Source organism: Cucurbita pepo, chromosome LG10, assembly GCF_002806865.2.
Source record: "Cucurbita pepo subsp. pepo cultivar mu-cu-16 chromosome LG10, ASM280686v2, whole genome shotgun sequence".
Classification (NCBI taxonomy): Eukaryota; Viridiplantae; Streptophyta; class Magnoliopsida; order Cucurbitales; family Cucurbitaceae; genus Cucurbita; species Cucurbita pepo.
Window position 1 is genome coordinate 42,051 of NC_036647.1, and position 27,132 is coordinate 69,182.

The 27,132-nt window shown below is 37.3% G+C and overlaps 4 protein-coding genes across 13 annotated transcripts; 1 reads left to right on the forward strand and 3 right to left on the reverse strand.

Annotated features, from left to right (window-relative positions):
- Positions 1 to 1,026: 1,026 nt before the first annotated feature.
- Positions 1,027 to 2,068, forward strand: LOC111804486 (protein PHLOEM PROTEIN 2-LIKE A9-like). 4 transcript variants are annotated; one of them, XM_023689311.1, is made up of 3 exons: positions 1,027 to 1,181; positions 1,297 to 1,406; positions 1,514 to 2,068. In XM_023689311.1, exons 2-3 carry the CDS (start codon positions 1,361 to 1,363, stop codon positions 1,858 to 1,860), a joined length of 393 nt encoding a protein of 130 aa, XP_023545079.1. In that variant the 5' UTR covers positions 1,027 to 1,181; positions 1,297 to 1,360; the 3' UTR covers positions 1,861 to 2,068. The 4 variants fall into 4 exon arrangements, with proteins under 4 accessions (XP_023545079.1, XP_023545080.1, XP_023545076.1 ...); XM_023689312.1 differs by having other exon boundaries at positions 1,074 to 1,181; positions 1,294 to 1,406; XM_023689308.1 differs by having other exon boundaries at positions 1,155 to 1,181; positions 1,294 to 1,406; positions 1,518 to 2,068.
- Positions 2,069 to 4,189: 2,121 nt separating this feature from the next.
- Positions 4,190 to 13,780, reverse strand: LOC111803536. 4 transcript variants are annotated; one of them, XM_023687991.1, is made up of 6 exons: positions 13,340 to 13,780; positions 12,140 to 12,652; positions 11,755 to 11,898; positions 8,532 to 8,772; positions 7,426 to 7,926; positions 4,190 to 5,089 (listed from the first exon to the last, which is right to left on the reverse strand). In XM_023687991.1, the coding sequence occupies exons 2-6, from the start codon at positions 12,632 to 12,634 to the stop codon at positions 4,665 to 4,667; spliced, it is 1,806 nt and encodes a 601-aa protein (XP_023543759.1). In that variant the 5' UTR covers positions 12,635 to 12,652; positions 13,340 to 13,780; the 3' UTR covers positions 4,190 to 4,664. The 4 variants fall into 4 exon arrangements, with proteins under 4 accessions (XP_023543759.1, XP_023543757.1, XP_023543756.1 ...); XM_023687989.1 differs by having other exon boundaries at positions 4,190 to 5,095; positions 12,140 to 12,673; positions 13,340 to 13,776; XM_023687988.1 differs by having other exon boundaries at positions 4,190 to 5,095; positions 13,340 to 13,775.
- A 1,167-nt stretch (positions 13,781 to 14,947) lies between these two features.
- Positions 14,948 to 18,066, reverse strand: LOC111804218 (haloacid dehalogenase-like hydrolase domain-containing protein 3). Of its 2 annotated transcripts, none has more exons than XM_023688947.1 (4): positions 17,966 to 18,066; positions 16,389 to 16,773; positions 15,874 to 16,080; positions 14,948 to 15,456 (listed from the first exon to the last, which is right to left on the reverse strand). In XM_023688947.1, exons 2-4 carry the CDS (start codon positions 16,644 to 16,646, stop codon positions 15,172 to 15,174), a joined length of 750 nt encoding a protein of 249 aa, XP_023544715.1. In that variant the 5' UTR covers positions 16,647 to 16,773; positions 17,966 to 18,066; the 3' UTR covers positions 14,948 to 15,171. The 2 variants fall into 2 exon arrangements, with proteins under 2 accessions (XP_023544715.1, XP_023544714.1); XM_023688946.1 differs by lacking the exon at positions 17,966 to 18,066 and adding an exon at positions 17,753 to 17,915.
- Positions 18,067 to 18,792: 726 nt separating this feature from the next.
- Positions 18,793 to 25,979, reverse strand: LOC111804217 (uncharacterized protein At4g19900). 3 transcript variants are annotated; one of them, XM_023688945.1, is made up of 5 exons: positions 24,409 to 25,978; positions 24,182 to 24,331; positions 23,150 to 23,284; positions 22,412 to 22,600; positions 18,793 to 18,976 (listed from the first exon to the last, which is right to left on the reverse strand). In XM_023688945.1, the coding sequence occupies exons 1-5, from the start codon at positions 25,833 to 25,835 to the stop codon at positions 18,853 to 18,855; spliced, it is 2,025 nt and encodes a 674-aa protein (XP_023544713.1). In that variant the 5' UTR covers positions 25,836 to 25,978; the 3' UTR covers positions 18,793 to 18,852. The 3 variants fall into 3 exon arrangements, with proteins under 3 accessions (XP_023544713.1, XP_023544711.1, XP_023544712.1); XM_023688943.1 differs by lacking the exon at positions 18,793 to 18,976 and adding an exon at positions 19,197 to 19,569 and having other exon boundaries at positions 24,409 to 25,972; XM_023688944.1 differs by lacking the exon at positions 18,793 to 18,976 and adding an exon at positions 19,576 to 22,165 and having other exon boundaries at positions 24,409 to 25,979.
- Between the last annotated feature and the right edge of the window lie 1,153 nt (positions 25,980 to 27,132).

Sequence of the window (27,132 nt, forward strand, 5' to 3'; positions counted from 1 at the left end):
TTAACCTAAAAGTAAAAGACCTCCCTCCCTCCATTTAGATGGGACAGTTTTGTTCACCATCATATTCAACCTACTTTACTTGGTTGTGCAGTGATTGCAGATGAGAGAGTTCATACATTTCTGTGGTTAATACAAACATGGAATTTAGCAATGGGAGAACGAGCTCCAAAGGTGGTACTCACTGACCGACCAAAATTCCTGTATTAAAGCAGTCATTGGGGCAGTTCTTCCTGGCTCATGTGACTACTATTTTAGAAAAGACTCCAATGTCAAAGATGTAACTGAAGATGAAACTATTACGACATGCAATGTCAAAGACATGGAAGATGGTCAGAATCATGTTGTTGAATGCAGTCTCATTTTTACTTTACTGGCTTAGATGATGAGGTGGAAAAATGATTAGGCACTTATTTTTACCGGAGGCTGTTTTTTCTTTAAGCTAAGCATTTAGATGTCTAAAATTGTGTCAAAATTGAAAAAGATAGATAAGATAGATGGAAAGCCACAGAAACGTAGGGGTAAAGCATCTGTTGTACGGTATGTTTATTAAGTAAAGAAGACGCATATCTTGGAGTGGCAACTCAGGAATTTGCCATCCATCCAAATTTCTTCTTTATTCTATTCTATTACCTAATTCATGTAGAAGCTTTTTAGCGCCAACCGTCCATACAGAATTTGATTCCTTCAGAATTTGTAGTATTGTTTACGCACAATTTGTAATATTCGCCGCTAACAGAGCTTTCTAATTTATGTTCCATCCTTCAACAATTCTCTGCTACGCCTCAAAGAATACTCATCTTTTTCCTTTTTATTATTCTTTTCCTTTCTTTTGTCCTAAAAGTTCCTTTCGCTTTGATACCACACCCTAATGTTCTTTTTACCAAACTTAACACAAACATTATTTTCAAGGCGTATTCAAGATTTTAAAGATTAAATTTCTGAAGCGAAAGTGACATATTTATTCTGTATGAACATGAAAATGGGAATAAGTTTGAGATTTGGGGTTGCGTGATGCGCTTGAGTTGTGTTGGGAAGAAAGAGATTTGGTTAAAACTTTAACGTTATATTCCTTTTGAACCACGTATATATGTGGAAGGGGCTGCTGCGTATGAGAAACTAAGAGTTGCACATCGGTACGCAGGAGAAAGAAACAAAACATGTATCCATCTATGAGGACAAAAGTAGGTTTTGTTTATTTTTTTTCATTTTTGTCTGAAATTCTAATGTTTTTGCTTCATGTATCCATATAAATATATATGATATGGTATGATATGATATGAAATGTTATGATAGCAGAGGAAAGGTGAACAAAATGAAGGTAAAATATTACCACGCGACCTAAATATAGTATGGGGCTCTGATGAGAATCAGTGGGAGATTAAGCACGGAGAAAAAGGAGAACAAGGGTAAGCAGCAATATTAATTAGAATTAGAATGAATATTAGATTATTTGGGTAGAGAGAATGAAATGAACGTGTGAAAGTGGAATGAATTAATTGAATGGTTGTGGTAGACAGATATGCATTAGCAAAGAAAGTGATGTGGTTTGAAGTAAAAGCGACATACAGGGGAGCAAAAGCAGGGAGAAAATATAAGGTTGGGTTCAATATCAGCTTAGATCCTGATGCGAAAGGATGGGAGGGCAGTCCAGTGTTCATGATGACTACGGTTGGATTCTCAGATGACTACACTTGGAAGAAGCTGTCTCTCGAACATAAGGACAAGCTTTCCATGGATGACGAGATCGAAATTCCAGTCTCAGCCAGAGACACCACCCTGCAGTTTGGTCTTTATGAAATCTGGAATGGCAAATGGAAGAATGGCTTGCGCATTCATCATGCTTTTGTTACCCAACTTTGATCCACCTCCCTCCCATCACATCTTTCTCTGTGTGGCCCATCTTTTCTTTTTCTCCACTCTCTCACCACTACACTTATGTATTACAATCTCAATAATCCACGCAATCTCATTTAAACTCCAGCATTGGTTATGTTCTTCTATTACGCGTTCCATAATCCTCCTTCCTTCATGTAATCTTAATTTATCTCAAATGCTCTAATTTCATCCCTACCACCTGCGTGCCAACCATGAAAAAATTTGCATTTCAATCACATGTCAACTGAAAACGCATAAATTATTCAACCGACTCAACACTTTTTTCCTTTTGCTATTCTTTCTGTGGAACCGTTTCTTCTGTAACTGACCTTTTGTCTTCCTCTCTCCTAGCCTGCCCACACTCTTTTCAAGTCATCTTGAAAGGTAAGCTTCTAGAACTCGAAACCTTCCAAAATTTTGTTTCATTGTTGTTTGCATAGAAATGGAGATGATGCTGAAGAGGAGGAGATCTACCGTATTATATATTATGGAAAACTAAGAATGCGTGTAGCTAATTATTTGTTAATATTATTCTGTAAGCGCGAAAATATTTATGTATACCGATGTCTTGTAACTAATTAAAAGTATATTGATGTACTTTTGAATTCTTCTCATTCAACATCCATCCTCTTTTGAAGATTAAATTTGAAGGATTTATTTCTGTAGAAGTTGGTTGAAGATAGAGTAAATGATGAGAAACATTGCATGAACATAACATGAAGTGGGTTTACCGAGAGCTTTCCTCCTGCTTATTGTGTATGTCCAATTGAATTCATCAAAAACACATAGAACATGAAGGAACAGAAACACAAACCACAGACTGACCGAAGATTACCAATGAGCTTGATCAGAGGCTGAAGTGATTCAAATGGCAGTGTCTTTACTAAATAATTAAGACAATAAAGGAAAACCATCATAAGCGAACTTAAAGAACGTTATGAAGAAGATCGACTTATCTGAAATGGGCATTTTCTGGACTGAGTGGGGAGCAAACGCAATATCCTTAGTGTTGTTGGTGATTTAGTGATTGAAGCTGCAAGATGACCTGATGGAAGAAACCAACCTTTAACGCGGCCACCGAATCATCATCGCTAACAAAATATTTTACCCTTCCCCAGATCATACTGGCAGCTTCAACCTCTCAACCCAACACATGTTGAAAGACCAGCACAGACAGAGAGAGAGCTAAACGAATTATTACAGATCCAAAGTTAACAAAGCTTAGATTTGAAGACAAAGGAAAGACAAACAGGGCTATATGAGCATGAACTCTCGAGTCATATTGAGTAAACTATCCCCTCAACAGGCATTTGGCACAGAGGTTAGAGAGAAGTTTATATAATGCGGCTTTCTGTTGGGGTTTACAGCTATTTTCAGCTGACCCATAAGCGTTCTGTCCAATCCCATTATCATCATAATGTTTAATTGCTGATATAAAAATACAATATTAAGTAGATGTTTGGCCATAGCTGCAATTATGAGGTGGTGATCCATGTGAATGCACAACCAAGTAATGCAGAAGAACAATAGATATCGATGAAATGTGCCACTTAAAAAAAAGGCCAGCCGGGTAGGATCAGGTTGGTGCGTGTTTGGAAACTGTTGTCCATCGCTACATCTATCTGGTTTAGCCTTCGAGATTAAGAGAAGGTTTTTCTGTCTTAACAATTCTATGTCGACTTTTGGTTAAAAAACGAAAAGGACAGCAAATAATAGACAACTGACAACTTTTTCTTTCCCTTTTTTTTCTTTCTTTTTTTTTTTTTTAAAGAAAATGAAGATGATCAACGATTAGGCTTTGATTACTACTGCCTACTCACATGCTTTTGTTACGTAATGAAAATAGGAGAGTTGAGTAGGCTTTCATTTGATTAAGGTTGGTATGAGCCCGTAGCTGGTGGGGATGCAAATGCCATTTCATTTCTAATCTATTTTTGGAGTGAATAATTATGCATAATTACTGCGCTTTTTTGTTCTATAGGTAGGAGAAACAAATATAATACACTCCATGTTTCATCATCTGTGCATGTTTCTCTTCTCCATACATAATGGTCATCCAATACAACTTTCATATCAAATTTTCAAATATCAGTTCAGCATTATATTGTGAACTACCAGCTCCCACTAACGTGATCACATCAACATGATAGCAGCTAACTTAATCGTGCTTTAGCTGTAACCACATGATGTTTCTACCTCTAATGAACATGCATTTGAAATCAACATCAACAAACCACACCACAAATGAAAGAACCAATACGGTAATAAAGGATGGCTTTAAACAAACAATTCAGAAGACGAAGCAACATTAACCTGGCCGAAAAGGGGGGCTCTTTTATTGGGTTCCAAATATATTGTAACATTTTCATTTTTAGCTTCAGATAACTTTATCTCTCTCTCTCTCTCTCTCTCTCTCTATATATATATATATATATGTTTTTCTTTTTTTTTACTTTTTTTTTCCTTCCCGAAAGTAGCTATGGAACAAGGTCTTCACCATTCTCTAGTTGGTTCAGGAAAATAGAAAATTAGATGCTGAAGACCGGCATAGATACCTTTCACCCATAATATGTTGTATGAACTGAAAACTAACCTCAAGGCTTTCACTGCACAGGGCATTTAAAAGAATGGCACTCCCACCTTGAGGCTTCAACCTTTGTAATGTGGCAGTCCCAATTTATAGATCTAAATAGGCGGCAAAATGATCTGAACCCAGTAACGGAGATATAACCATTTAAAACTTATTTCAGTTTTCAGTACCAAATTGAATCTATCTTCTTATTCCGCACTCATGGTGATGACTCTTTGATACTTGAAAGAGAATCCAAGTGCTTCCTTCTCTTTGCTTCTGGCTCACCCAACCGCAGCGAAACTGATACCTCACCGTCATAGCCATTCCTCAGGGTGGACAGATTTTTCAACTCTTGCCTTTCTTCGTTCTTCTGATGCAGTGGAGAGCTGCTGGCTAACCTTGGTATAAATTGGAGTTCAACGCTCGGAGTTATCTCAAACCCATTTTCTATCTGCAATGCAGCATGCTTAAAAGGTGAGATCAGCCCCTGGGAGGATTCACCTTCAGGGGAAATTCGCTGGACACTTAAACCGAGTGGCTCAGAGTTCTCCTCAAGTCTGTATGTTAACGGCATCCGATCAAAACAAGACTCTGCAACAGTAGAATCAATCCCTCCAACTGAATTATTCCTTTGTTCATGCACTGCAGCTTAATTAGTCATAAAATGAGGTGAAAAAACCCAAGTCAGAAAGACATGATTGATATAAACTCTTTGCCAGCGCCAAAAAGTTAAGACAGAACTTCTCTTTCAAAAACTTCATTGCCTCTAATTATTGATGGGTGCATAGGAAAGGTTCCTGGGCTATGACACAGTTAAACTTCGTTACCTCACTTCTAAATGAGCAATCAATTTCTATCTACACAACTATTCTAATAATATCCTAGTATGAACATAAGATGCTAGCATATTAGAGAAATTTTTTTGAAAGACACAGATCAATCAAGAAAATGCAGAACCAGATAACCAGGGCTTTGGCAAAAGTAAAAACTAGAAAATCAGAACCCCCAAATGAAAGTTTCCTCCATTCATTTGGAACCCATAAGATAATTATGACTTCCAATGCACAAGGTTTATACACAATGACTTTTAACTTATAAACAAACAGCTCTTGGAGATTCATCCATGGGATTAGCATTAGGGTAGGGCATGAACAAGGAGTTAACCCCCGTCCCTTGCTCGATTTCCACAAGAATCCCCTAAGAAAATTATGACTTCCAATACCCAAGGTTTATACACAATGACTTCTAACTTATAAACAAACAGCTCTTAGAGATTCATACATGGGATTAGCATTAGGGTAGGGCTGAACAAGGAGTTAACCCCCGTCCCTTGCTCAATTTCCACAAGAATCCCCTACAACTTGTTGGGTTTCCCATGGAAAAAGTGCCCCTCTCTTATTTTTATTTAATATACAGAAAACACGGAACTACATGTCAAAAACAGAGAGAATTGATCTTTTGTTATATATTAGTTTTTCATAGTAATGTTATGCAAATATTTAATAATTTGTATCGACAAATATGTGAACAAAGTTCAATACATACAAAATAATAAATAAATAAAAAGGCTTATACTTTTCCATATTCAGTGTTAGTCAGAGCCCAAAATCATGATTTAGTTTAAGAGAGATGCACCCATTTAATGGGTTTTCTTGGATTCTTTTCAAATAAGGAGCCTTTAGTATCCAAACCAAACTTTTACTCTTCAACATCCCTTGTTAATGACATCTAAGGGTTTTATTAACTCAACAAATGGGGTCATCACAAAGTCAGATTTTCGGACGGAGATGAGGAATCAGATAAGGATTCTGTGATAACCCTCGGTAGTTATGATTTAGAGTTCAATTTTCCAATTGTTAAAGGGCATGACAAGGTATCTTTTCTCCCCCTCTCATCAAACAAAAGGAAAAATTGTCTTCCTAACTAAAGGAAGGTGACAGTGAAATATATGAGATCATTTCTAGCGGTTGGGTTTTCACCCATTGGTTTTGTTTCTTTCTCCTTGGGTCTTTGGCTGGGCTGAAGTGGTTGTCATTGTTTGTTTTGCTCGTCAGTTTTTAGTTATTGGGTGAAGTTGCTGCTTCTTGTGGTTTTATTGAGAGTTTAGTTTGGCGTTGATATGGCTTTTGGTTGGTTGTTTTCTTCATTGGCCTTGTGGTGTTCGTGCTTTTCTCCTGGGCAGTTGCTGCTTTTTCTTCCTATTTTCTGGCGTGATGTTTCAAGCTGGTTTTGGAGGTTTCTGTTTGAAGCTTCAGTGGGTTGAGGAGTTCCCATTAACGTTTCAGCTTTTGTTTGAAAGCTCTCAAAGAGTTTTTGGTACATTTACCGTTTTTAGTTGGCTGTTCTTTAATTTCTTTACTTTGTTTGGTTTGTTTGGTCTCTTTTCAGGTTCTTGTGAGCTGTTTCTTTTTGTTTATTCCTCGGGAATTATGCTTTCCCTTTCTTCCCCTTTAGGAGTTTGAATCTTTTTACTTTTTTTCTTCCTTTTCATGTATCAATGAAAAGTTTGTCAATTGTTAAAGAACAAACAAACAAGCAAACAAATAAATAAAAAAGTTTATACCTTACTATACTAGTTCCATTTGAGAAGTCCCCAACCAAATGGATTTTCTACCATCCACATTACAAATTGGCAGGTCTACAGCAAAAACATGCATGCATATTGCTTTCCCTCCCTCAGCTAGACATCAGACTAGAAGATATGTATCTTCGATAAAACTTCAAAAACCTTAATATATATATATATATATATATATATATATATATATATATAGATATCTGTGTGTGTGTGTGTGTGTGACTTGGATAAAACTTCCTAAATTATTTTCATGATAATTTGATAAAACACCAAAACTTCATTACTATTATCACAGTCCACAGATAACATGCAACTTGGTAGGTTGTCAAAAAACGTGGTCAAATTTAAAAAATAACCACAAATCTAAAATCGTTCTACTGATTGGTTAAGATAACCAAACCTTGTAAACCATCATTTGTAGTAATAAGATCGAGCTCAAGAAGATCAAGAAGGCGTCCAAGATCAACTCCACTGGTCCAATTCTCTGGTGGCTGACCAACTTTTAATTTCAGTCGACCTCGATTAGCTGTTCCTCCCCAGATAATCCCGACAGGACGTGGCTTTTCCTCATCCAGACCAGTTAAAAGAATAAGGCTTCCACTGTCACCTTCAAGGTCAAACGTCTGTTGGTCATCTCCAACAACAAGAAAGTCAGTGAAGAAACAAATCCCTTTTACATCGTTATACTCAAGGGCATATGCCATTATAGTCCCTCTGGTCAAGCCAGAACTTCTTCCAACCTTGATCACCTTTCGTCCAATAAGACTGTTGATTGGAGATTGCAGGTCTATTTTGTTGACATCACCAATCTCACCAACACCTTTTACAAATGTAATGACATTATTCATGTTGAAATCTTCAGCAAATGGAATGAACGCGCCATCAGCTCGCACAAATGTTTCTGCAGAAAGCACCAAATTGTGATGGGTATGCACAGAATTCATAATACAAGATACGTACCAGTAAAGCAGTTTTGTATTAAGATTCAAGTGGACACTCAACCTACGAAGCAGCCAAAATATCCCAATTAATTAATGATAGCCTTCAATTGCCATAAAATCAACAAACCACACGCTCATAGATTCTAAATGAATAGAAGAACATGACTTAGTGGTGATGAAGCTATTGGCCAAGTGATTTGCCATCATATATAAGCAAGCAATCGGTATCATTTCACACCAGAAAAAAATGGAGAAAGGAAACACTGTGGACTGCAAAAGTTATAAAAAGCGGTTAAAAAGAAGTCCCACAAGGAGCGGCATAATTAAATCAAAAGGGGTAATAATTTTGATTACGAGATCAAACTCAACCTATGTTGATAAGAGAAAACGGAAGGAAAAGAGAGAGATAAAGATTGCTATACAACTCACAATATCCCTATAAGATACAAAAGTTTTGAGTTTCAGCGACGATGGAGCAGGAATCTAAGCCACTACACTAGAAAAGATAGAAAAGCAAAATTTCATGACTCCCAAGGTGTATGTCAGAATACACTATTTTTATCACCTGGATTTGTTCCAGCAAAGATGCCATACCAGACATCATCAGTGATAAACGATGTTGCTCTCTCCACAGCACCCAGATATACACCAGGTCCAAGGCTGGGAGGCAAAGGATGAAACATTTTCTGACTAGGGTAGTCTAAATCAACTGCAACATGCCGGTTCGTAAGGAAACCAACTTGCTGGGTTCCCGTCCGGCTTTTGACAATTGCACCCAAAGTCCCGTAAGTTTCTTGGCTAGCAACCTACAAAGCAAGAAATCACAAGCTAAAAAATATAAATAAGAAAGCACTTGAACATAGCTATAATGATAAATTCAAGCAAAAGGTAATCAATATCTACTATAATGAAAAGGAAATGGCTTCTAAAATATGGCAGGTCTACTACAGTCCACCTACCACTATGGTTCATTCATGTGTCCTATGGTTTGGGGAGTATAGCACAGCATACTTCAAGACAACAAGCAATGCCAGAAACTTTCTCCGGGAAATTTTGGTAGATTTAACCAGAATAAAATGAAGGCCTTGAAGTAAACACATGAATATTGAAAATATTGGGAGAACTTTTTTACATAGCCTAATGTATCCTCGAGGAAGTTTTTCCTTTGAAAAGAAACGAGCATTTGCCTTAAATTCACAGAAATCATCTGTCACTGATCAGTTGCTGAACTCATTGCACAAGAAGTCACTAACAAAAGGCATTTCGATGATTAGAGGAAAATTAGCTTTCAGAATCCTGAATAAGTCAAAGGTCTTTCAGAAATGGTTTCAAAGCGCACAATTATTTGACCATTTTATCTCAAAGTTGCCACTATCAACATCTAAATCTAAGTAAAAAGTTTTAGGATGAAGAGATGAGAAAGGAGAACGTTTTGGGATGAAGAGATGAGAAAGGAGACAAATGGTTAATCACCTTCATTAGTGGTGCACATGATTCAATATAGGCTAAATGTCATAGAGTGACTAACAAAATAATGTCGCCATACATCCTTTTTTATATCAACTTTGAAAAAAATCTTAAAAAATGAAACTGTTATTCATAAAGAAAAAATTGCAGATTGCTACAACAGTGCTATTTCAACAGTCAAGATCGCCTTTATCCTCATGCCATTGGAGAGTTATATCCATCTACTCTGCCATACAAGACCTTTAATATCTGAATATTATGTGAACTATGTTTAAAGGAAACCGATACCCTTGGTAACTTTTCAAATCACAGTAACATTAGATACAGTGGCTAATTTTTTCTGAACTATTCTGATAGTGATAGAGTGAGATTATTTACGAACTGTTGGAGCTAGTGTTCGGGTTTTCTGTAAAAGTGTTCTTCAAGGTGGCACACATGAAATCTTCACGAATTAAATGTCTGCATAAAGTTGATGGAAAATGTTGCACACACTATCCTTGGAGGATATTTCTTCATAATTTGACTAATGGAGTAATTCTCCAAATTTAATAGCTTTCGAAACCATTCACCTTTCTTTACAATTTATGAATTTCTAACGACAAGTCAAATCTGTTTTCCCATTTTAATAAAGACTTGGCTAACATCAGGAACATCAACAAGCTTTTGTTATAATAAGTATTCGAGATATACAAGACATTGTCAGAGTAGTTTCATTTACATGTAGGGTAGGCTCCATTTATTTCATAGAAATATGGTTCTAGAGTAGCAGCCTAAAATATAGCTTAGAATGAGATGTCAATCATTTGACTCCTTGCCCAGTTTACCCATTCACCACCTTCAAGTGTATTATCTTATTTCGGAATACCAATAAGATTCAAATTGAAAATGTCAAGTTATGTGGGTACATAAACTATTGGGGCTGTTTGGAATGAGGAATAGGGTGGGAATAGATCAGGGTAACACGTCCCCTTGTTTGGAACAAGGTCTGTGAAACTGAAAATAACATTTTCCTAATCTTTATGTATACCCATGAATGAGGGGATTTCATACCTTTCCAAAAGAGAGAGTCTTCTTGATGCCCCCCCTCTCCCTCCTCTATTTAACACTTTATCTCTCCTCTTTTTAATACATTACTTTATTTGTTGATGTATCACTTATTTTATTTTACAAAATTAAAATAAGTTGCATTAAAAAAAATTGATAACTTAATTATACGATTGAAATAACTTAATTTATTAAAATTTATACTTAATTTTTATATAAGGTGACGTAATAAGTGGATGCACTATTTTAATAAAAAAAATTGATGCAATCAATTAGGAAAATATAGATTCATAAATTAATAATATATTTAATCAATTAATTGCCATTATTATTAATTTATTAGATTTTTTTAAAAAAAAGTTATACAGATTCATTTTTAATCGTTATAATTAATTATTTACTGGTTATTATATCATTAATTAACTATTAGATATTATTTTCTAAAAAAAAAAAAATTATAATAAACCTGAACATTATTTATCCTTGTGAAAATTTGACAGCATTCCCATATAGAACCAATCATTTCCCAAGCTACCTTCTTTTCAAGGCCTTATTCTCAAGCATAGGTTACCTATCAGTATCCAAAAAAACCTTAAACCATATGGTCTCTAAAAGATTTATTTCATGTTCACAACTAGTTTAAAGTATTTTAACTTTTTTCTGAGAGTTCTAAAAAAATTTAAAATCTTCATTGTCAATCTGTATGAAATCAGAAAGCACTAAGGATGGATAAATCAGAATTTAGAGGTTTTGATGCAATAAATTCCTTTATTTGAAATCTTTTTGGTGGAGAAATTTATATTTTCCTATGAAAAAAGAAAGAAAGGAAGAAAGGAAAAGTATGACATTAACCTTCAAACTCAAAAAGAGACCGAGTAGAGAAAGACTTGGTTGAAAAACCAGACTTTGAAGAAATGAGACATCCAGAATTTCTTTATTAAAAAAATTCCTATCCTCTCTCTAACAACCTTATCCAGTAATAAGAAAATAAGATGCAAAATACTGTTCTCCACAAACCTGACAGGACAACCAACCTTGACAATAGCATGATAATCTCCATTTTGAGCATAAGCTCTTATAGCTTTGTTTTTTGGTTCCCAAAATGCCTCATACCAATAGAGATAATGTCTCTTACATATATACCCATGATCTTCCCCTTAATTAGCCAACGTCGAACTCCAACAATCCTCAACAAAACCAACTATGATAACCATTTTCCTAGGGTTAAAAAACATGTCTACAAGAATTTTGCTTTTCTGAAAAAGGAAAAAAGGTACCTGGGAACCAGAACCAATTGTTGGATCGCTTCCCCTCAGGCCATCAACAAGCTCTGTGTATACTTCTTCTTTAGGAGTAGCTGCCGGAGCACCATAATAGGAGAACTCCACAACGTCAACATCGCACCATATACCTCCAGGTCCCTGACCCCAATCATCATTTTTGGGAAAAATAAACAAGGAAAAGAATGAAAGAAGCAACCAAATATTGGAAAGATATTCAAGCCCAATAAATTTATGGACCTCACAAGAAATATAGACATCAGTAATCATTCTATGATTTCTCAGCACTAAAAATGATTTTCCATAGGTAGACTAAAATAAAGACAATGAATAACCTCTAACAGAGGTAAAAATAAAAAACTTGATATGTTGAGTTTCCAACCTCAAGTGCAGCAGGTAGACATTGAACATCACTGAGCCACTGCCTGTGAACTTTGCGTGCAACAAAGACAATAATAGCAGGGATATCTGTCAGCATGCCCTTCTGGATTCGGAATCCTATTGCAGTTCCAAGGCTAAAACGACGCAAGATCTTGCTATGAAATGCCCTTATGGTCATTAACTCAAGCAAAGTAGTAGCTCGCTGCCCAGTGGGCAGCCGGCCTAGAATTTCAGGAAGCACTCCTTTCTGAAGGTTCCCAAAATAGTTTGCTCTATCTTCTGCAGCGTCGTTTAAACGGCTGGAAGTGGGCCATGAAAAGTAAGCAGCATTGGTCTCAGACAGCTGACTACCCGGAGCAAAGCATTGACTAGGCGATGGACTTGATGAAGGCATATTAAGATGACTGCAGTAGTTCCTTTCTAAATCCAAGGCAGATTCCTCTGATTGTGTCGATACTGAATGATGAACACTTAAATCCAGTCTTGTCCTGTCCATCTTTCAGCTCTCCAATCACTAGGAGAGAAACGTTAAAGTCTGTTAGAAATGAAAATTCATTGTATCAAAGCCCTCTGAAGTTATTTAATAGTCTAAGAAGTAAGCCATATGCAGATATCCGAACAAATTAAACCATCCAATTCAAGTAAATACGGTCAGGGAAAATGCACAACATTACAGAATTACATTTGAGAACTAAAAATCGTAACATATGGCAGGATTCGAATATGCCAAAAAGAAGAAAATATGAGAAGCCCAAAGTTACGGTCTTCACAATTCTTGCTTCTAATAAAACCGTCGTCGGTGAAGGGTGAGAAACGCAATTGTAATACGCGTGCGATCTTATCAATCAAGTGGAATATTGCTGAAACAGTTGAGGTGGGTGAGTTGTGAAGTCTCACAAACCTATTGCAATTTTCAAGCTTTCATGGCTTGAGGGGTTTCAAGTACAATTGGAGTGGAGTGGAAGATAACAAGAAAAAAAAAAAAGAAAAAAGGAAGAGTGGAAGTCGAAGAGAAGAATGGCAGTGGAGAATGTAAGTGAGCAAAATGCAGAGAAAAAGGAAAGACGCAAGAGAAACGCAGGGTCGAAAGAGTTAAAAGGGGAAAAGAAAAGAGTAGGGAGAAGGCAAAACATGGGATGCATCAATTCATATTAGGAAAAAAGGGTATGGAAAAAGCGAAAAAAAGTAAGAATGAACTCACCGATGGGCAAAGGGGGAGGTGTGATGGCGGAAAGAGCGTTGATGGTTTTCATGCCCTAGCAGAGGTTTCCCAGGTTACCCACCATCCCTTGGGAGATGAGTATGCAGAATCAGCTTGAGTCACTAATTTGAGGAAGTAAAAGGTGAAAAGGAAGACAAAAGCATGGCGGACACCATGGTGGGAGGAGAGAGGAAAATATGAAATGGAAGAGAAGGGGGAGAGAGAAAGGAAGAATCTGTAGGGGTTCAGAAGAAGAAGGAGATTAAATTAGTTTGTATTATTGTATGGTTGGTTAAATTTGTGAAAAGAGATGGATGAGGAAATGAGGAGGGGGAAGAGGGAGATGGAGATGGAGATGGAGATGATGGAAGATGATGGAAGATGAAGAGAGGAGGAAGAGATGGAAATGGAGGAAATAATTGGGTGGAGGAGGAATAGGGCCCATTTGTTTCTGCTCCCCAAAAGTAGCACACCCTTAAACCCCCCATATATTATTTTTATTTTATTTCTCTTCTCTTCTCTTCTCTTCCCTTCCCTTCTCTTCCCTTCCCAACCCATTATTTTTGCTTTCAATTTAGGTGAATTTTTCTACTTTTTTTAATATTCACCTTTCTTATCTACACTCACTACCATCTTTCAATCATGAAATAATTATCATCTTAAAATTAATTGTTCACGCGTATTATATATTTATTTTTATCCCTTACATGTATATCAAATATGGGTTCAAAATAACTTTTTAACATCAACGGTTCACCAAGTTTGGATGTGATCTGTATTGGTTGCATAAGATGGATGGGAAAGTAAGGTGGAAAAAGTTTTTCCACAAAGCAATTATTAGATGGATGTGTGGTATATGTGGGGTTGGTCCACCATGACCATTTAACTCATTTTTCAAACCAATAAATAAATATATTTCATTATATTCAAATCACCCAAAATAAACTAACATTATACTTCCCTTTTATGCATTTGCATTAACTTTTCTCCACTATAATATATTTATTATAATTTTTAATAAATTGTACGTTCCAATCTTTTCTGTTTTAAATATGATATAATATGTTTTAAATATTCCTCCACCCATTATAATATACACCTCAAAATATTAAAAAAAAAAAAAAAAGTTTCAATATTTGTTGTGTACCGAGTTTAAAATAGGCAAACTAAATCAAAGAAAATAAAAAACTGAACGAAGCAATCTTAATCCTAATTCTGGGTCAAACCATCTAAAGCTTTAGTTGAAGCAGGAAGTGTTAGATGAGATGGATGAAGTAACGCGGTTGATGATGGTGATGACAAAGTAACCTGGTTAGGACGACCTCTACAACCTCACCATTAACTTAAGCCCCATCTTCAAACTCTTTCAAACCCCACCCTCCATCTTTGTAGCCTCCGAGCCATTCAGCCTTGTATTCATGTGCGTGCTACACCTACATTCATAGCGTTTATGTCCACCTTACAACCCTGCATCTGAAACACTTCCCCGTCTTATCTAACTAACCTTTGGCCCTCCAACTTCACTCACTATCATATAGCTGTTCAATCAAGCAACAGGAAAAGCTGGAGCAAGGAGGGTTTAATTCTTGTAAGAAATTAACTTTGTAATTAGATTGGGTTCAATACTCATACCTCAAAAATTTATTATTGAAAACAGCAAAGCTTTCAAAAATCAGCAGCCAGTCGTGAAATTGGGACTCAACCACTTACAGATGCATGATTCCAAGCAGATTCACTGAGGTAAAATCCTTATGTAAATTAACATTACACNTTTTTTTTTTTTTTTTTTTTTTTTTTTTCTCTATAACAAGAGAAGCAGATAACTTAGCAAATCAGTTATTCTGAAGCCACTCTTTGGCAGCCATCAGGTCGGGAAGCACCACTGCCCCAGATTTCCTCCATTCCTCAGCATCTGATGTCTCAAATCTATCCAATAGCAGACCATGCATTCCCACGCTCTTCGCAGGGATATAATCTTTTCGCAAACTGTCTCCAATGTGGAGAGCTTCTTCTGGAGCTATATTTCCAGCCCTCTCGATCGCAATCTCGTAGATTCTAGGATCTGGTTTCTCCACACCCTCGAGACCGGAGAATACTCCGAAGTCCCATTCTGATCCCTGAACACTCACGAAGAACAATACCCGTCAGCAGAACTTGCTCGTGTATCAGGAAGAACACTCTTGAACAAAACAGAGTGCCACTTTTCATTGTGCTACAATAAACTCTAATATCAGAAGAAGGAAGGATTCTAAGATCTTTTGTTAAACCATGGGAACGAGTAATGGCCATTTGCATTCACATCTACCCTATCAAATCATTTGTCTTCTAAATGCAACTAGCAGTGAAATTGAAAATTAATACTTAAAAAGTACTTTTCAAAGCACCTTATTAATGAAATTTTCAAGAGTGCTTAGATTTTCACTTAAAAGTACCTATTTTAAAAGTCGTCTCCACCTCATCACAAGACAAAAATCTAGATGTACAGTATACCCAAAAAAGAAAAGGGAACAAGGGCATAATGAGTTCACACATACCTGATTCAAGCCTAAGGCTGGAAGGATCACATCCTGGTACCGGTACTCTGCATTACTCACGATGCCAACCATAAGGCCTTGCTGACGCACCCATCTAAGAAATGGTTGGGAATCTTCGAACACCTTATAAGGAGCAGATGAACCAAAGGATGCATATATACGTCTAAACACCTTGTCAAATGTCTCCTCGTCATAATCATATCCAGCCTATTGGTAAAACAAGATTTTTCACGTCATAAAAATTTCGGAAATTCTTAGTCTGAAGGGTTTTTAAATTCTGAGCTAGCAGTTGTTGTATGTTTCCCCATTCCACATACAATATAACAGGGTTTGACTCAGACTGGCTATGCCTTCAAAAGAGAATGTGGACAGAAAATTCTAACAAATGTGATTGCCATTAATCTAATACTGTTGACTATAGACTATGCAAAATCAACATTGATGAGTATATTTGTGAATCTACTCACTGCAAAATGCCATGCCCGTATATCTAGACGGTTATATCTGTCTCTTACCCTGATAAAGGAATCTCTAACGCAAGTTTTCCACCAAACGATGTTAGGCATTTTTGCTGCATATCCAAAACATGGATAGTTTTTTGCCATCTCCTTATAAGCTAATTTAAAACCCTCATGCATACGTTTGTAATCGGGGCATGGTAGCCCCACTGATTTGGCTGCCATGCAATAGTAATCACCTAGCTCGCCTTTGTAAGCTATCAATGTGCCAGTAACATCTATGGTGATACAGCGCAACTTTGACAAGAGCGACATTTTAATGAAGAATGTTGCAGTTCCAAAGTGAATGATATCAACAATCGCAGCAAATGAAAATTTATCTGAAAGCACCCAACTAACAGACTTCCATCAAGCAGCCAACTACAGCATTAACCAATAAATCCTGCATTCAAGAACATGAATATCAAAACACAACAGCTGTTCAAGAAGATAAAAGCAGTGTGCTCTGTGGACAATTCAACTTCAGTATTCAAATACAAAAACAAATGTCTTTTCTGGCAATGCCGACCACCTTATTTTTCACTTCATGTAAAATTTAACATCAAGGATTCAATTGAAATAAATTGATACATTAAAAGAAAAATACGAAGGTTGAAAGAATAAGAACAAAGACGAAAAATCACACACGAGACCTCATCGATATATATAGCCAAAAGTAAAATATCAATGCCCACACACTTAGCAGACCCAATAAAGAAAAAAAATAAAAATAAATTAGGAAACCAGCCACTGCTAAGGAAATTCTGCAAAGAGTTTAGTTTTAATGATCAAATAAAGATCCAAAAAAGATCAAAGAGCCAAGAAGATCTTCCATAATCAAATGCATTAATGCCTACCCGGTGGCCTTTACCTTCGAGGAAATGTCAAGAAAGAATGTGCAATAGCATTCACTTGCAAAAACAGAGGTAGGTTACACTTAATCAATGAACATGAACATCATGAATAAGGTTAGCTTCACCTCAGAGCGACAAACAGAGTCGATAACTAACAGTGGAGCATTCCATCATACTTCGAAAAAGCAACATTAAAAACGCACTAAAAAAATGTTCTTGGCTGAATTAGAGATCCTCACGACAACGATTCAAAAATGTGACAAGCAAAGTTTGACTTTATTCAGAGAACCAAACAAGAAAACAACCACGATCAGATCACTGGAAATGATTGTGAGCAGATCGATTAAGAGGTGACAGTGAAAATTTGCAAATACAAAGAGAAACAGAAAACTTCGATACAGTCTAGACTATGGAGAAAAGCTGAAGATCAAAACGTGAACATTCATAACAACAAAAGACAACAGAGAGTCGGAGATAGAGAAGAAAGAGAGGGAACAAAAGATTTCAATGAATGATGTGAAAACATACCCGAAAGCCAAAAGGGATTGAATGTTTTGAAATGAATGGTGTAAATCAAAATGTCATCCGAAGCTGGAAGCTTGGGCAGGACGTTGGATGAAGCAACGATCAAGAAGGGAAGGCGAGAGAGAAATAGAGACGCACACGCGTATATATATGACGGGGGTTGGGGGATGAAAAGGTTGGATGGGAATAAAAGGGAGGGGGCTTAATTTTGCATACCTTTCGTCCAAAGTTTGACAAAACCAATGGCCGAACTCAGCATATACATTCTCTCCACTTCTGTTCGCCATTTCCGTTTCTTCCCCCTTCCTCCTCCGAATTTACCATCTTACCCATCTAACCTAACTATCAATTTATGAAATGTTGGTGTTTTTACTTGTTAAATTCAGTAATATTTACACATTCTTTACTTGAACTTTTACTTTATCCTGTGGTTTAAAACAATAATAAAAATAATTTAATTGAAACTTTTATTACAAATTAAATGTCATCGGAAAAGCTCGGAGGGGGAGGCCGTGATTATTGCGTGATATAAATCGGGGACTCCTTTTCAGCAATAGCCACAGAGTAGAACGGCGTAATGGCAATAAATTTAACGGAAATTGGAGGGCTTCAAAGGCAAAGTTCAAAACAAAACTGTGGACTCAGCCCACGGGTATTCAGTCTCCCTCTCTTTCCCTCTTTGGGCGAAGGTAATACAGCTCTGGTTTTGGTTTTACTGCTTCCGCACTGGTTTTGGGTTTTACAGCTTCGGCTTTGGTTTTCAATTTCATCGTCTGTTCACAACAGCGAGAATCTTGGATAGATACTTTTTAGAAATAAAATAATACTGGAGTTTACTTTTGTATATAAATAATTTAACATATAACAAATTTACAAATATATGGAGTTGAGTTGAAATAATATTTTCAAACGAAAGTATATTCTTCAATATTATGATCCATTTACTGAAACCCAGTATTCTAATACTCAATGAATAATTACATTAATACTTATTACACAAACACTTTTCCTTCATGTTTTTTTCCGTCAGTCTTTCAGTTTTAGAAACCAAGAGCTTGTTCACGATTACAGGTCACTTTTATGCCTAATAGGAAATTACAATTTCAAAGAGATAAAAGAGGACAAAATATTTGAAAAATACCAGCAGATGACAACTTATCTTGGCTGCTTTCACCAAATTCCTGATTCCTTGATGACAGGTTCTCTTGGATGCTTCCTGCAGATTGACTACTAGTTCGTTTTATGAGAAACAACGAGCAAGAATTTGAACAATGATAGAAAGTTAGATGAACGGGACTGCCTCGGGAACCCATAAACCGATAAAATGCAACCCCAATGCCAAACCAAAATTTACTCCACAGAAGCAATTTACAAAACTTGAAATTTGCCAGCGTTGACCACTTTTAATTCCCAGTTCGTGTGAACCTCCTTAAAATGGCCACATTTCTTTCAGTCCAAGTTTTAATTCAATTATCATATCGGGAACCCATATATGTATGCATGTACATGCAGAGTTTCAAATACAGAAGAGGGCTGAAACACGGATCCACCTCACGTGGATGTACCCAGAAGAACGAGGATCCTAGAATTCTATTAAAGTTATGCTCGACAAGCTTGAACGCTTTCGAGAAATTCACAATACATCAAAACATCTAATACAAGTATGTTCGAGGAGTCTGCTCACAAGGCTCTCAGACTCGGGAATGAGAGAATATGTCAGGCTGTTCCAAAAATGAAATGTCAGCGAGTCTTTCAAGATTTTCTTCAATAGAGCCTCTTGCTCAGCCTTTTCGATTGCGGATGCTGGTGCAGCAAAGTATCTAATTCCAATATAGATGATTGCACAAAAAAGAAGAATTAATAATATAAACCGCATTAAACTTTAGAACACTTTTAGACAAAGAGTAGCTTATTGCTTGTTTGAAATGACCTAAGTGTTAAAAAAGTGTTCGAAATATAATTTTGAAATGTAAATATATATTTAGAAAGCCATCCTAAAAATCCCTAAAAAATGTAAATATATATATAGAAAGCCATCCTAAAAATCCCTAAAAAATGTGAGTGGTTAAGTAGTTGAATAACCCAATGGTAAGGTATTGCTCTTACGTTAGTCAATATACTTGGAAAAGGAAAAAAAAAATGCACCAAGGCAAATACAAAAGCTCCCAGCCAAATCAAGAGGGCTGGTAAAATTTCTCCCCTTTTTCCTGAAAACTCTCATACAGAAATGCATAAAAAGCATGGCACTACCCACCCCCATCAAAAACTACACTCCCTCACTCCAGTGCATCCGCTCTAAACTAACTTCCACCCGGATGCAGGCAATTTCCTGATTACATCCTTGAAGACAATGTTCGTGTGACCCCAGGGGTGATGTTAGGCCCTGATCCGAATTCAGTATACACTAAGGGTAAGAAGGGTATTGGGGGTGCAAGTTAGTTTAGAGAGAATGCACTGGAGTGAGGGAGAGTTGTTCTGTATATTTTGATGGGGTGGGAAGTGCCATGCCTTTTATGCATTTTTGTAGAGAGTTCTCAAGAAACAGGGGAGAGATTACCAGCCCTCTCGATTTGACTGGGAACTTTTGTATTTTGGTGCTTTTTTTTCCCCCTTTTCCAAGTATATTGAATAACGTAAGAGCAGTACCTTACCATTCATCCGGGTAGCTCAATGTTCAGGAAAAGAATTTCCAGCTCGCAAGTAACTCATCAGCCCCCGAAGGTAACCGAGAGAATAGGAGGGCCCGTTTGAATCCCATTGTCACGGCCCACAGCTTTCTTTAGTTGAGACACATGAAAGACGAGATGAAACATTGCTTCCTTAGGCAAATTTCAAACGGTACGTCACTAGCCCAATACGTTCCTCAACACAATAAGACCCAAACAATTTTGGAGTCAGCTTCTCATTTCGTCCTTTCGGCTAACGACGTCTGACGATAGGGCTTAACCATCAAGAAACCCCAATGTCCCCTCAACGTTAACTTCCCTCCGCTTACCATCAGAATACTTCTTCATGCGATTTTGTGCCTCCTGCAAGAGCTGATCCATGGTGGAATTCTGAATTTTCTAATCACCATATTCCAGCGGGTCTAACACCGGTCTCCATAACTAATAAAAAATTGTCAAAGCATGGCAGAAGGATTGTCAAGTATTCAAGAAAATAATTAGGTGATAAGTGGAGGTGGTCTGGGGAAAGGGTAAACCTTCAAAAAGACTTCTCACGGAATAAAAAACCGCAAAAGATAAATTGACAGGAAAGATGTTGTAGAATTCAGAGAATGCTGATTCGGCGGAACTGGAATTATTCAATGCGTCAGGGGACTATTAACGCTGTGAGATGGAGCAAAAGAAACAGGAGTAATTGATGTCTTAAAAAGAGCCTTCTAACCTTCTGATTCCGCTACCGGAAAACCAATTCCAGTAGAATCCCCTTGAATCAATTTTCTAGGCTGATATTTAGTTACGACTCACGAGACCTTCCCTTAAGTCAGACGTTCCCTAGATTGTTCTACTTATCTTCAAAAGGCACCAGGAAAACTCAGCAAGTTTTAAAGGCCATACTTGAGACATCCGATCTCTTAAACTCACAAATCAGCAAGTAATACCATATAGACATTTTTATTTTTTTATTTTTGTCGTGTTTTCATGGTGAGACGCATAGGAGATGGAGATTAGGAAGAACACCAACCCACTTCACAATCAATCATTATACTCAGAAAAGTAGAAAGAATTACAACGCCATCCCACCTAAAATTCTAAGAATTTGTTGAAACTAGAATAGATTCATCGACCAGGGATGTAATTAAAATGTCTTGGCATGGTGGTGAAATGGTAGATACATAACACTCAAAATCTTGTGCTCCCAAACCTTCTTTTACCGTGACAGATTTGCTTATTTGAACCTAATTTCATTTTCTTTTTTCATTGATCATTGATTGATTAAGCGGAGACAAGACTTTGTACAGAGATCAGTGACATGGAAGTTTAATTGTACCATAGTTCTTTAAAGGCTACCCACATATACAGAACCAACAGACATATGAAGTCTGTAGTAGAGGATGGTTCTTTTCGAGGCTTAAGACAGGGAATAGACAGGCCCCACATGTTTATTAGCTGCAGGAGAGAACTCATATAAACGGGAAGGGGGAATTTTCAACCAAAGAAGTGCTCTCTGAAACTACGTGGAAGTCATTTTTTTATCAGACCGCCGTTTCCATAATTCCATCTTCCAGAGCTCAATGCTGCGGGCTATCTTTTAGGACATTAGATTGGAAACTGAGAATTTTCCTTGATAAGGAGAATTTCTAGACTGTCATATTGAAATCTGTTATCTTTGTAGCCTCTCTTTGTGCAGATTGTTTTGTGACTGTTCTGCATTCTAATTCCCTCAAGTGAGAAGACTTTGTTAAGCCTCCAACTGTAAATGCGTACGTGAGGAAGGGTAAAAAAAAAACTATAATTGTAAATAGGTATGCAAGTAGTGTCAAAAGGACAACTAGGGGTCAGCAGTTAGTTAGAGAACCTTATTAGGAAGTGGAGGGGAATGTAGAGCGGTTATTTTGGAAAAGGAATGATAATAAAATACATACAAACATACATATGAAAAAAAATACACACACATATATAAGGCATAAGATGAACGAGAAAATAAATCAGAAATTACCTAGTGATATTCTGTGAGGCAATGGGAAAGAACACAAAAGATGGCTGCACATTAAGCTCAAACTGTTCTATAGGCACTTCTTTGGAAAACCTCTTTGCAACTCTGGTCAAGAGCTCGGCCCCATTCCATCTAAAACTTCTATCATCATAAGTCGAATAGTATTCTTTCAAACACTCCATTATAAAGGGGCTGCAGAAAAGAGACAAAGATATAGCTCAAAAAAAATCTAAACTAATCAAGGCCTCCGTATGTGTATATATATATATATATACATAGTGGAAGTAAGCTTTAAAACCTTAATAGCACATAAGCGTAGATGACATGAATTTCTATAAATGGGGTGCATAAAGAGTGAAAACATTTAAGCTTAGAAGACATGGTGGGAGCAATCTCTTAACCCACAAAAGTCCGTAAGCTTAGAAGACATTAATTTTTTAAGGAAAATCAATTTCAATTTTGTCCTGTGCCAAACACTTGATCCGATCCCTCAATCTTTTCATTTTTTGTATGTTGGAGGAGGTGTTTTTGCATCCTTCCTTTAGGGGAGAGGGCATATTGTTGTGTCATGCAAGCTTCTTTGTATGTTGGAGGAGGTGTTCATTCACAGTAGATTAGTGAGGATGTTATCAACCATTATGTTTTCAGAAAAGAAAAATTAATTCTGTTATAATAACATAGACGACTCGTGAGCACAAAATGAATTTCCAGAGAACTGATGCCTTTTAAACTGCCACATACCTGTGCCTTCTAAATACCATTATTGCCCCATTCAAAGAACTTCCAGCAAGCTGATCCTCCATCCCAACAGAATTTTGAAGCGAGGATAGAGGTTTCAAGACTACAATATCAGAATCAAGATAAATTCCACCATACCTGGATAACGACACAAATTTGTAATCTAGATAATCAGTCAGAAAATAAATACGATATCAAAAGTCGGGACTCAATTCAGACAAGCCTTTGCCACAATAAAGACGATTACATTTAAATGTTCACTAAAATTTACTAGGTAGTCCTTAGCCCTCTTTTCCGGAAAAATTTTCTTCCAAATAATATAATCCAACCTTTGACAGGCACTAAGCCCAGGTACTGCATTCTCTTCAATGCGCACGTGCACGCGCACACAAAACCCTCATAAACATGTCAATTCTCACAATAGGAGATTGGATGATAGTGAGTTCAGCTTTTCTTATTGGGTGTTACAAGTAGAAGAGCACCTACAATTATGACCTGATAACATCGATCGAAGGCTTGACATAAAGAAACCTGTAAACAAAGAATGTGGATAGAGCATCTCCTTGCCTAACTCTTTTTGCTTATCTTATCCTAACGTAAAATCACTTTTTAAGATATTTGCGAAAGCCTAGAATCAGAAAGAATCTATAAAAGAAAATCATTTAGGACCTTTGAATTTTTTATAACCCCTAATGTTTGGATATTCTTATTCAATTTAATCCCTCATATTTAAAAGAATTCAATTCAGTCCCTAATGTTTTACACATTAGGGACTAAAACATATACTTAGCCTTTCAGAAATGATAAATACTGTGATATTTAAGTAATTGACTCTTGTCCAGCCTTCAAAATGAAAGATCGTCTTGTAAGGACATGCCTGACGTTTTTCTTGCCCCATGTCATTTGGCAAGAAACAGAAGGACTGCTGACTTAATTAACAGACGAATCAAAAACCATGTTGTACCAAGAGTGGTTGTATTCATAAATATCTCAATAGAAAAAATGGAAATTTAGGGATAGAGAGAGAAGGCTTACTTGTATAAAACAGCCAAACGAACAAGCTCGCTGTAGTGAATAGAATAGAACTTTGTTTTTTTCCATTCAAACCAGATGGAAGCAAATTTATGGGTTGGTGTATCCTTCAATAATTCATCAAGATTTGGCATAGCAACCGCAACTTTGTAACTGTTAAACAAAAATTGTAGTTACTCAATCACAAAATAAAATCTGTGAATTAGCAAGAATTTCATTAGGATAAGTACCCATTTTTCACAAAATTATCTTTGAAGAAATCAAGCTCAATTGTCTCCGAGAAAATAACAACACATGCATTTTGATGATGCGAGAACACGCTCTCTAGCCCACGTTGGTGCCGAACACCGAACATCCAAGGAGGTGAGTTCCAAACCATAAAAACTCTCACATCACATTTAGTTTTCTTGAAGAATGCATCCATAAAATGAGAAAAAGATAGATGCGGATGTAAACCAGGATAATAACCCCATCGCTTGCCGTCTGCATATATACTAGTCAAAATATGAGGCATAACCCTCGGTTTAGATCCTGCACCCTTTGTAAGAATCGCTTTATCTGCTACATCAGCGTTCTCTGCGCTTGTATCCCGACTCTTCTCCTTCTTAGTACTCCTAGATATCGAAGTCCTATAGCCATTGAAATGTGAACTCGAACCTTCATCAAAATTGATAACTTTCTTCATCCAAAGGTTATTACCGGAGTGTTCATCTGAAGTCCTAATCTCGTTTAAAGCTTCCTTACCATTGTCCATTACGTTTATATCAGTGTGACCACTTAGGCTCCCGCTCTTATCGATGCTTGCGTCCACATTGCCGTTTTCTACTTCCGTATTAAAGACCTTCCGTGTAACACCTGACGGCTTGTAAACAAGAAACGGAACTTTTTTAAACTCGTTCATCCACCATTTCTGCACGATTCGATCACCTCTCGTTAGCGCGGCCACACCCAGACCATCCGGATCTTGCAAAATGGGATTATTCAGCGGATTCAGAACTTCCCAGTTGGACTTAAACATCCTATCCCTCCGCAAAAAGTCGCCCTTCTTATCGAACCAGTCTCCCCACCCATCTCTTAAGGGCGAAACTCTTCCACCCACCTTCAACAAAAGCGCGTCCTCGATCCCAGTCATTTCCCTTGATTTCCTCCTTACCTCTTCGTCAACCGGAACATCATCCGAGCTAAACGCAGCTTTACTGCGATCCTCTTCACCTAATCCGACAGGAAAACCAGAATTCTCGTCAGACCAATCTTGGATCGAACGTTTGTTATCAAAAACCTTCCTAATGGCTCCACTAACGTGGTCAAAATAAAATCCAGAAACCCTGACCTGATCAGACTGATCTTCATCCTCTCCCAATTCCTCATCGGCGGATGCCCTAGATTGGACGTCCTCGTCCACAATATCGAGCTCATCGATCTTGTCCTCATCGGTGGCAGTAGTGCCCAAAATAACATCGCTGTCGTCATCAGAATCAGAGACCAGAATGTTGCCTAGGGATTTAGGAAACATGGGACGAGAGTAAGTGTGTGACTGAGAGCGAGAGAGGCGAGTGTAAAGGAGGGAGACTGAAAATAGAAGCAGCAAAGCGGCAGCGAAGGCGCAAAAGTAGGCGCCATAGGGACCGCGACGACGTGTCTGAAGGTTTCGCAGCATTTTACAGGTAGAAATGGCGGAAGAGAGATGGAAGATAGAAAGAGCAGCTCAATGGCGGGCAAATGATCTGAGGTCGCCGACCGAGCAAGGCAGGGAATGCATTATAAGGTAATGTAGCAGCTGTAGATTGTATTTTTACTTTTTATTTTCTATATTATATTTTTTTAAAGTTGATCAACATAGAGTAGACGGAAGGTTTTAATGAAAATAGCATCTAACCTCATTTCCACCTTTTAGTAACTCCAGAAAATATATGAAGTTTAAGTTGCTAATAGGTCAAACTCGATTAACCCTTAGTTGAGTAATGGAAATATTATTATTATTATTATTGTTTCTTCTTCCTCGTCCTTTCTCTCCTTCCTTCCTCATTCCTGGTGTCGTTTTCCCTTCTTTTCTGACAGTTTTTGTTGTCGACGAGGTTGCTCGTCGTCACTTGAGAAACGCCTAGACTTGGAACTAAAATGCCCACCAGATCAGAATCTAAAAGCCTAATCTCACACCCAAGCTCAAAGTTACATTTACCTCCGAGTCCAACATCTGCATGAGATTATAGAACACACATCACCGTGTGAGGTGGGGCATACTGCTGCAGTGACCCAAGGCAAGCAACATCCCCTGGTCTCTTCCACCGACTCGTGCTCATTTCTAGGAGGGCCAATAGACTTGGTCCCCATTGTTGTCTTATCACCGTCTCTACTACTTTTCTTCTGTGAAAGTTATGTGCATTGCTTCTGTCCCGTCTTCATTTGAGAGTGGAAATTATTTTAAATCTCATTTCAAGGGACCCTAGTCTGACAGGGAAGCCAACGATACATCCTCCTTCTTTTCCCTTTTGCATGCTTTTCATTGGGAACTTAAACCTTTGAACCCACTAGTCTTTGGAGTGTTTTCTTGTTAGCCCTTTCCTTTCTCATTTGTAGCAAAAGGATTAGCGGTGCATTTAGTTCTATACGCATGCATCAAACAACTTGGATCACTTTCTCCAAAGATGTCGAAATTTATAGTTTTAGTAACTTTAGAGGTGAGGTGGGGATGGCTTCAAGTTAGACTTGTCAAATACTACGTTGAAGGAGATTCTTGTGACAACCTGCTTTCCTTGGCTAACACTTGCACATCTTCCTAAAGAGAAATAAGAAGAATTTTAAAGGTATAGAAGGATTCTGGAAAGGAGATACAAAGTTTGACTCACTTCAATTGCTCTTGCTGGTCCTTCTCGACTATTACCAAATATCTGTCCTTGCAATTTTATTCTCAGCTCTCTTTTGTTTTGGGCTTGTTTTCCATTGCTTAGCTTTTT

Coding starts and splice junctions, on each gene's coding strand:
- LOC111804486 (XM_023689308.1), top strand. CDS start 1,158: ATGTATCCATCTATGAGGACAAAA. Junction 1,182..1,293: donor ATCCATCTATGAGGACAAAA/GTAGGTTTTGTT, acceptor ATGTTATGATAG/CAGAGGAAAGGTGAACAAAA. Junction 1,407..1,517: donor GGAGAAAAAGGAGAACAAGG/GTAAGCAGCAAT, acceptor TGTGGTAGACAG/ATATGCATTAGCAAAGAAAG.
- LOC111804218 (XM_023688947.1), bottom strand. CDS start 16,646: ATGTCGCTCTTGTCAAAGTTGCGCTGTATCACCATAGATGTTACTGGC. Junction 16,081..16,388: donor TTAGAGATTCCTTTATCAGG/GTAAGAGACAGA, acceptor TTTTACCAATAG/GCTGGATATGATTATGACGA. Junction 15,457..15,873: donor CAGCCTTAGGCTTGAATCAG/GTATGTGTGAAC, acceptor GTGAGTGTTCAG/GGATCAGAATGGGACTTCGG.
- LOC111803536 (XM_023687989.1), bottom strand. CDS start 12,634: ATGGACAGGACAAGACTGGATTTAAGTGTTCATCATTCAGTATCGACA. Junction 11,899..12,139: donor GTCTACCTGCTGCACTTGAG/GTTGGAAACTCA, acceptor GATTGGGGTCAG/GGACCTGGAGGTATATGGTG. Junction 5,096..7,425: donor TACAAATGATGGTTTACAAG/GTTTGGTTATCT, acceptor TGACTAATTAAG/CTGCAGTGCATGAACAAAGG.
- LOC111804217 (XM_023688943.1), bottom strand. CDS start 25,835: ATGCTGCGAAACCTTCAGACACGTCGTCGCGGTCCCTATGGCGCCTAC. Junction 23,285..24,181: donor CGTTTGGCTGTTTTATACAA/GTAAGCCTTCTC, acceptor GTCGTTATCCAG/GTATGGTGGAATTTATCTTG. Junction 19,570..22,411: donor GCCTCACAGAATATCACTAG/GTAATTTCTGAT, acceptor TATTGGAATTAG/ATACTTTGCTGCACCAGCAT.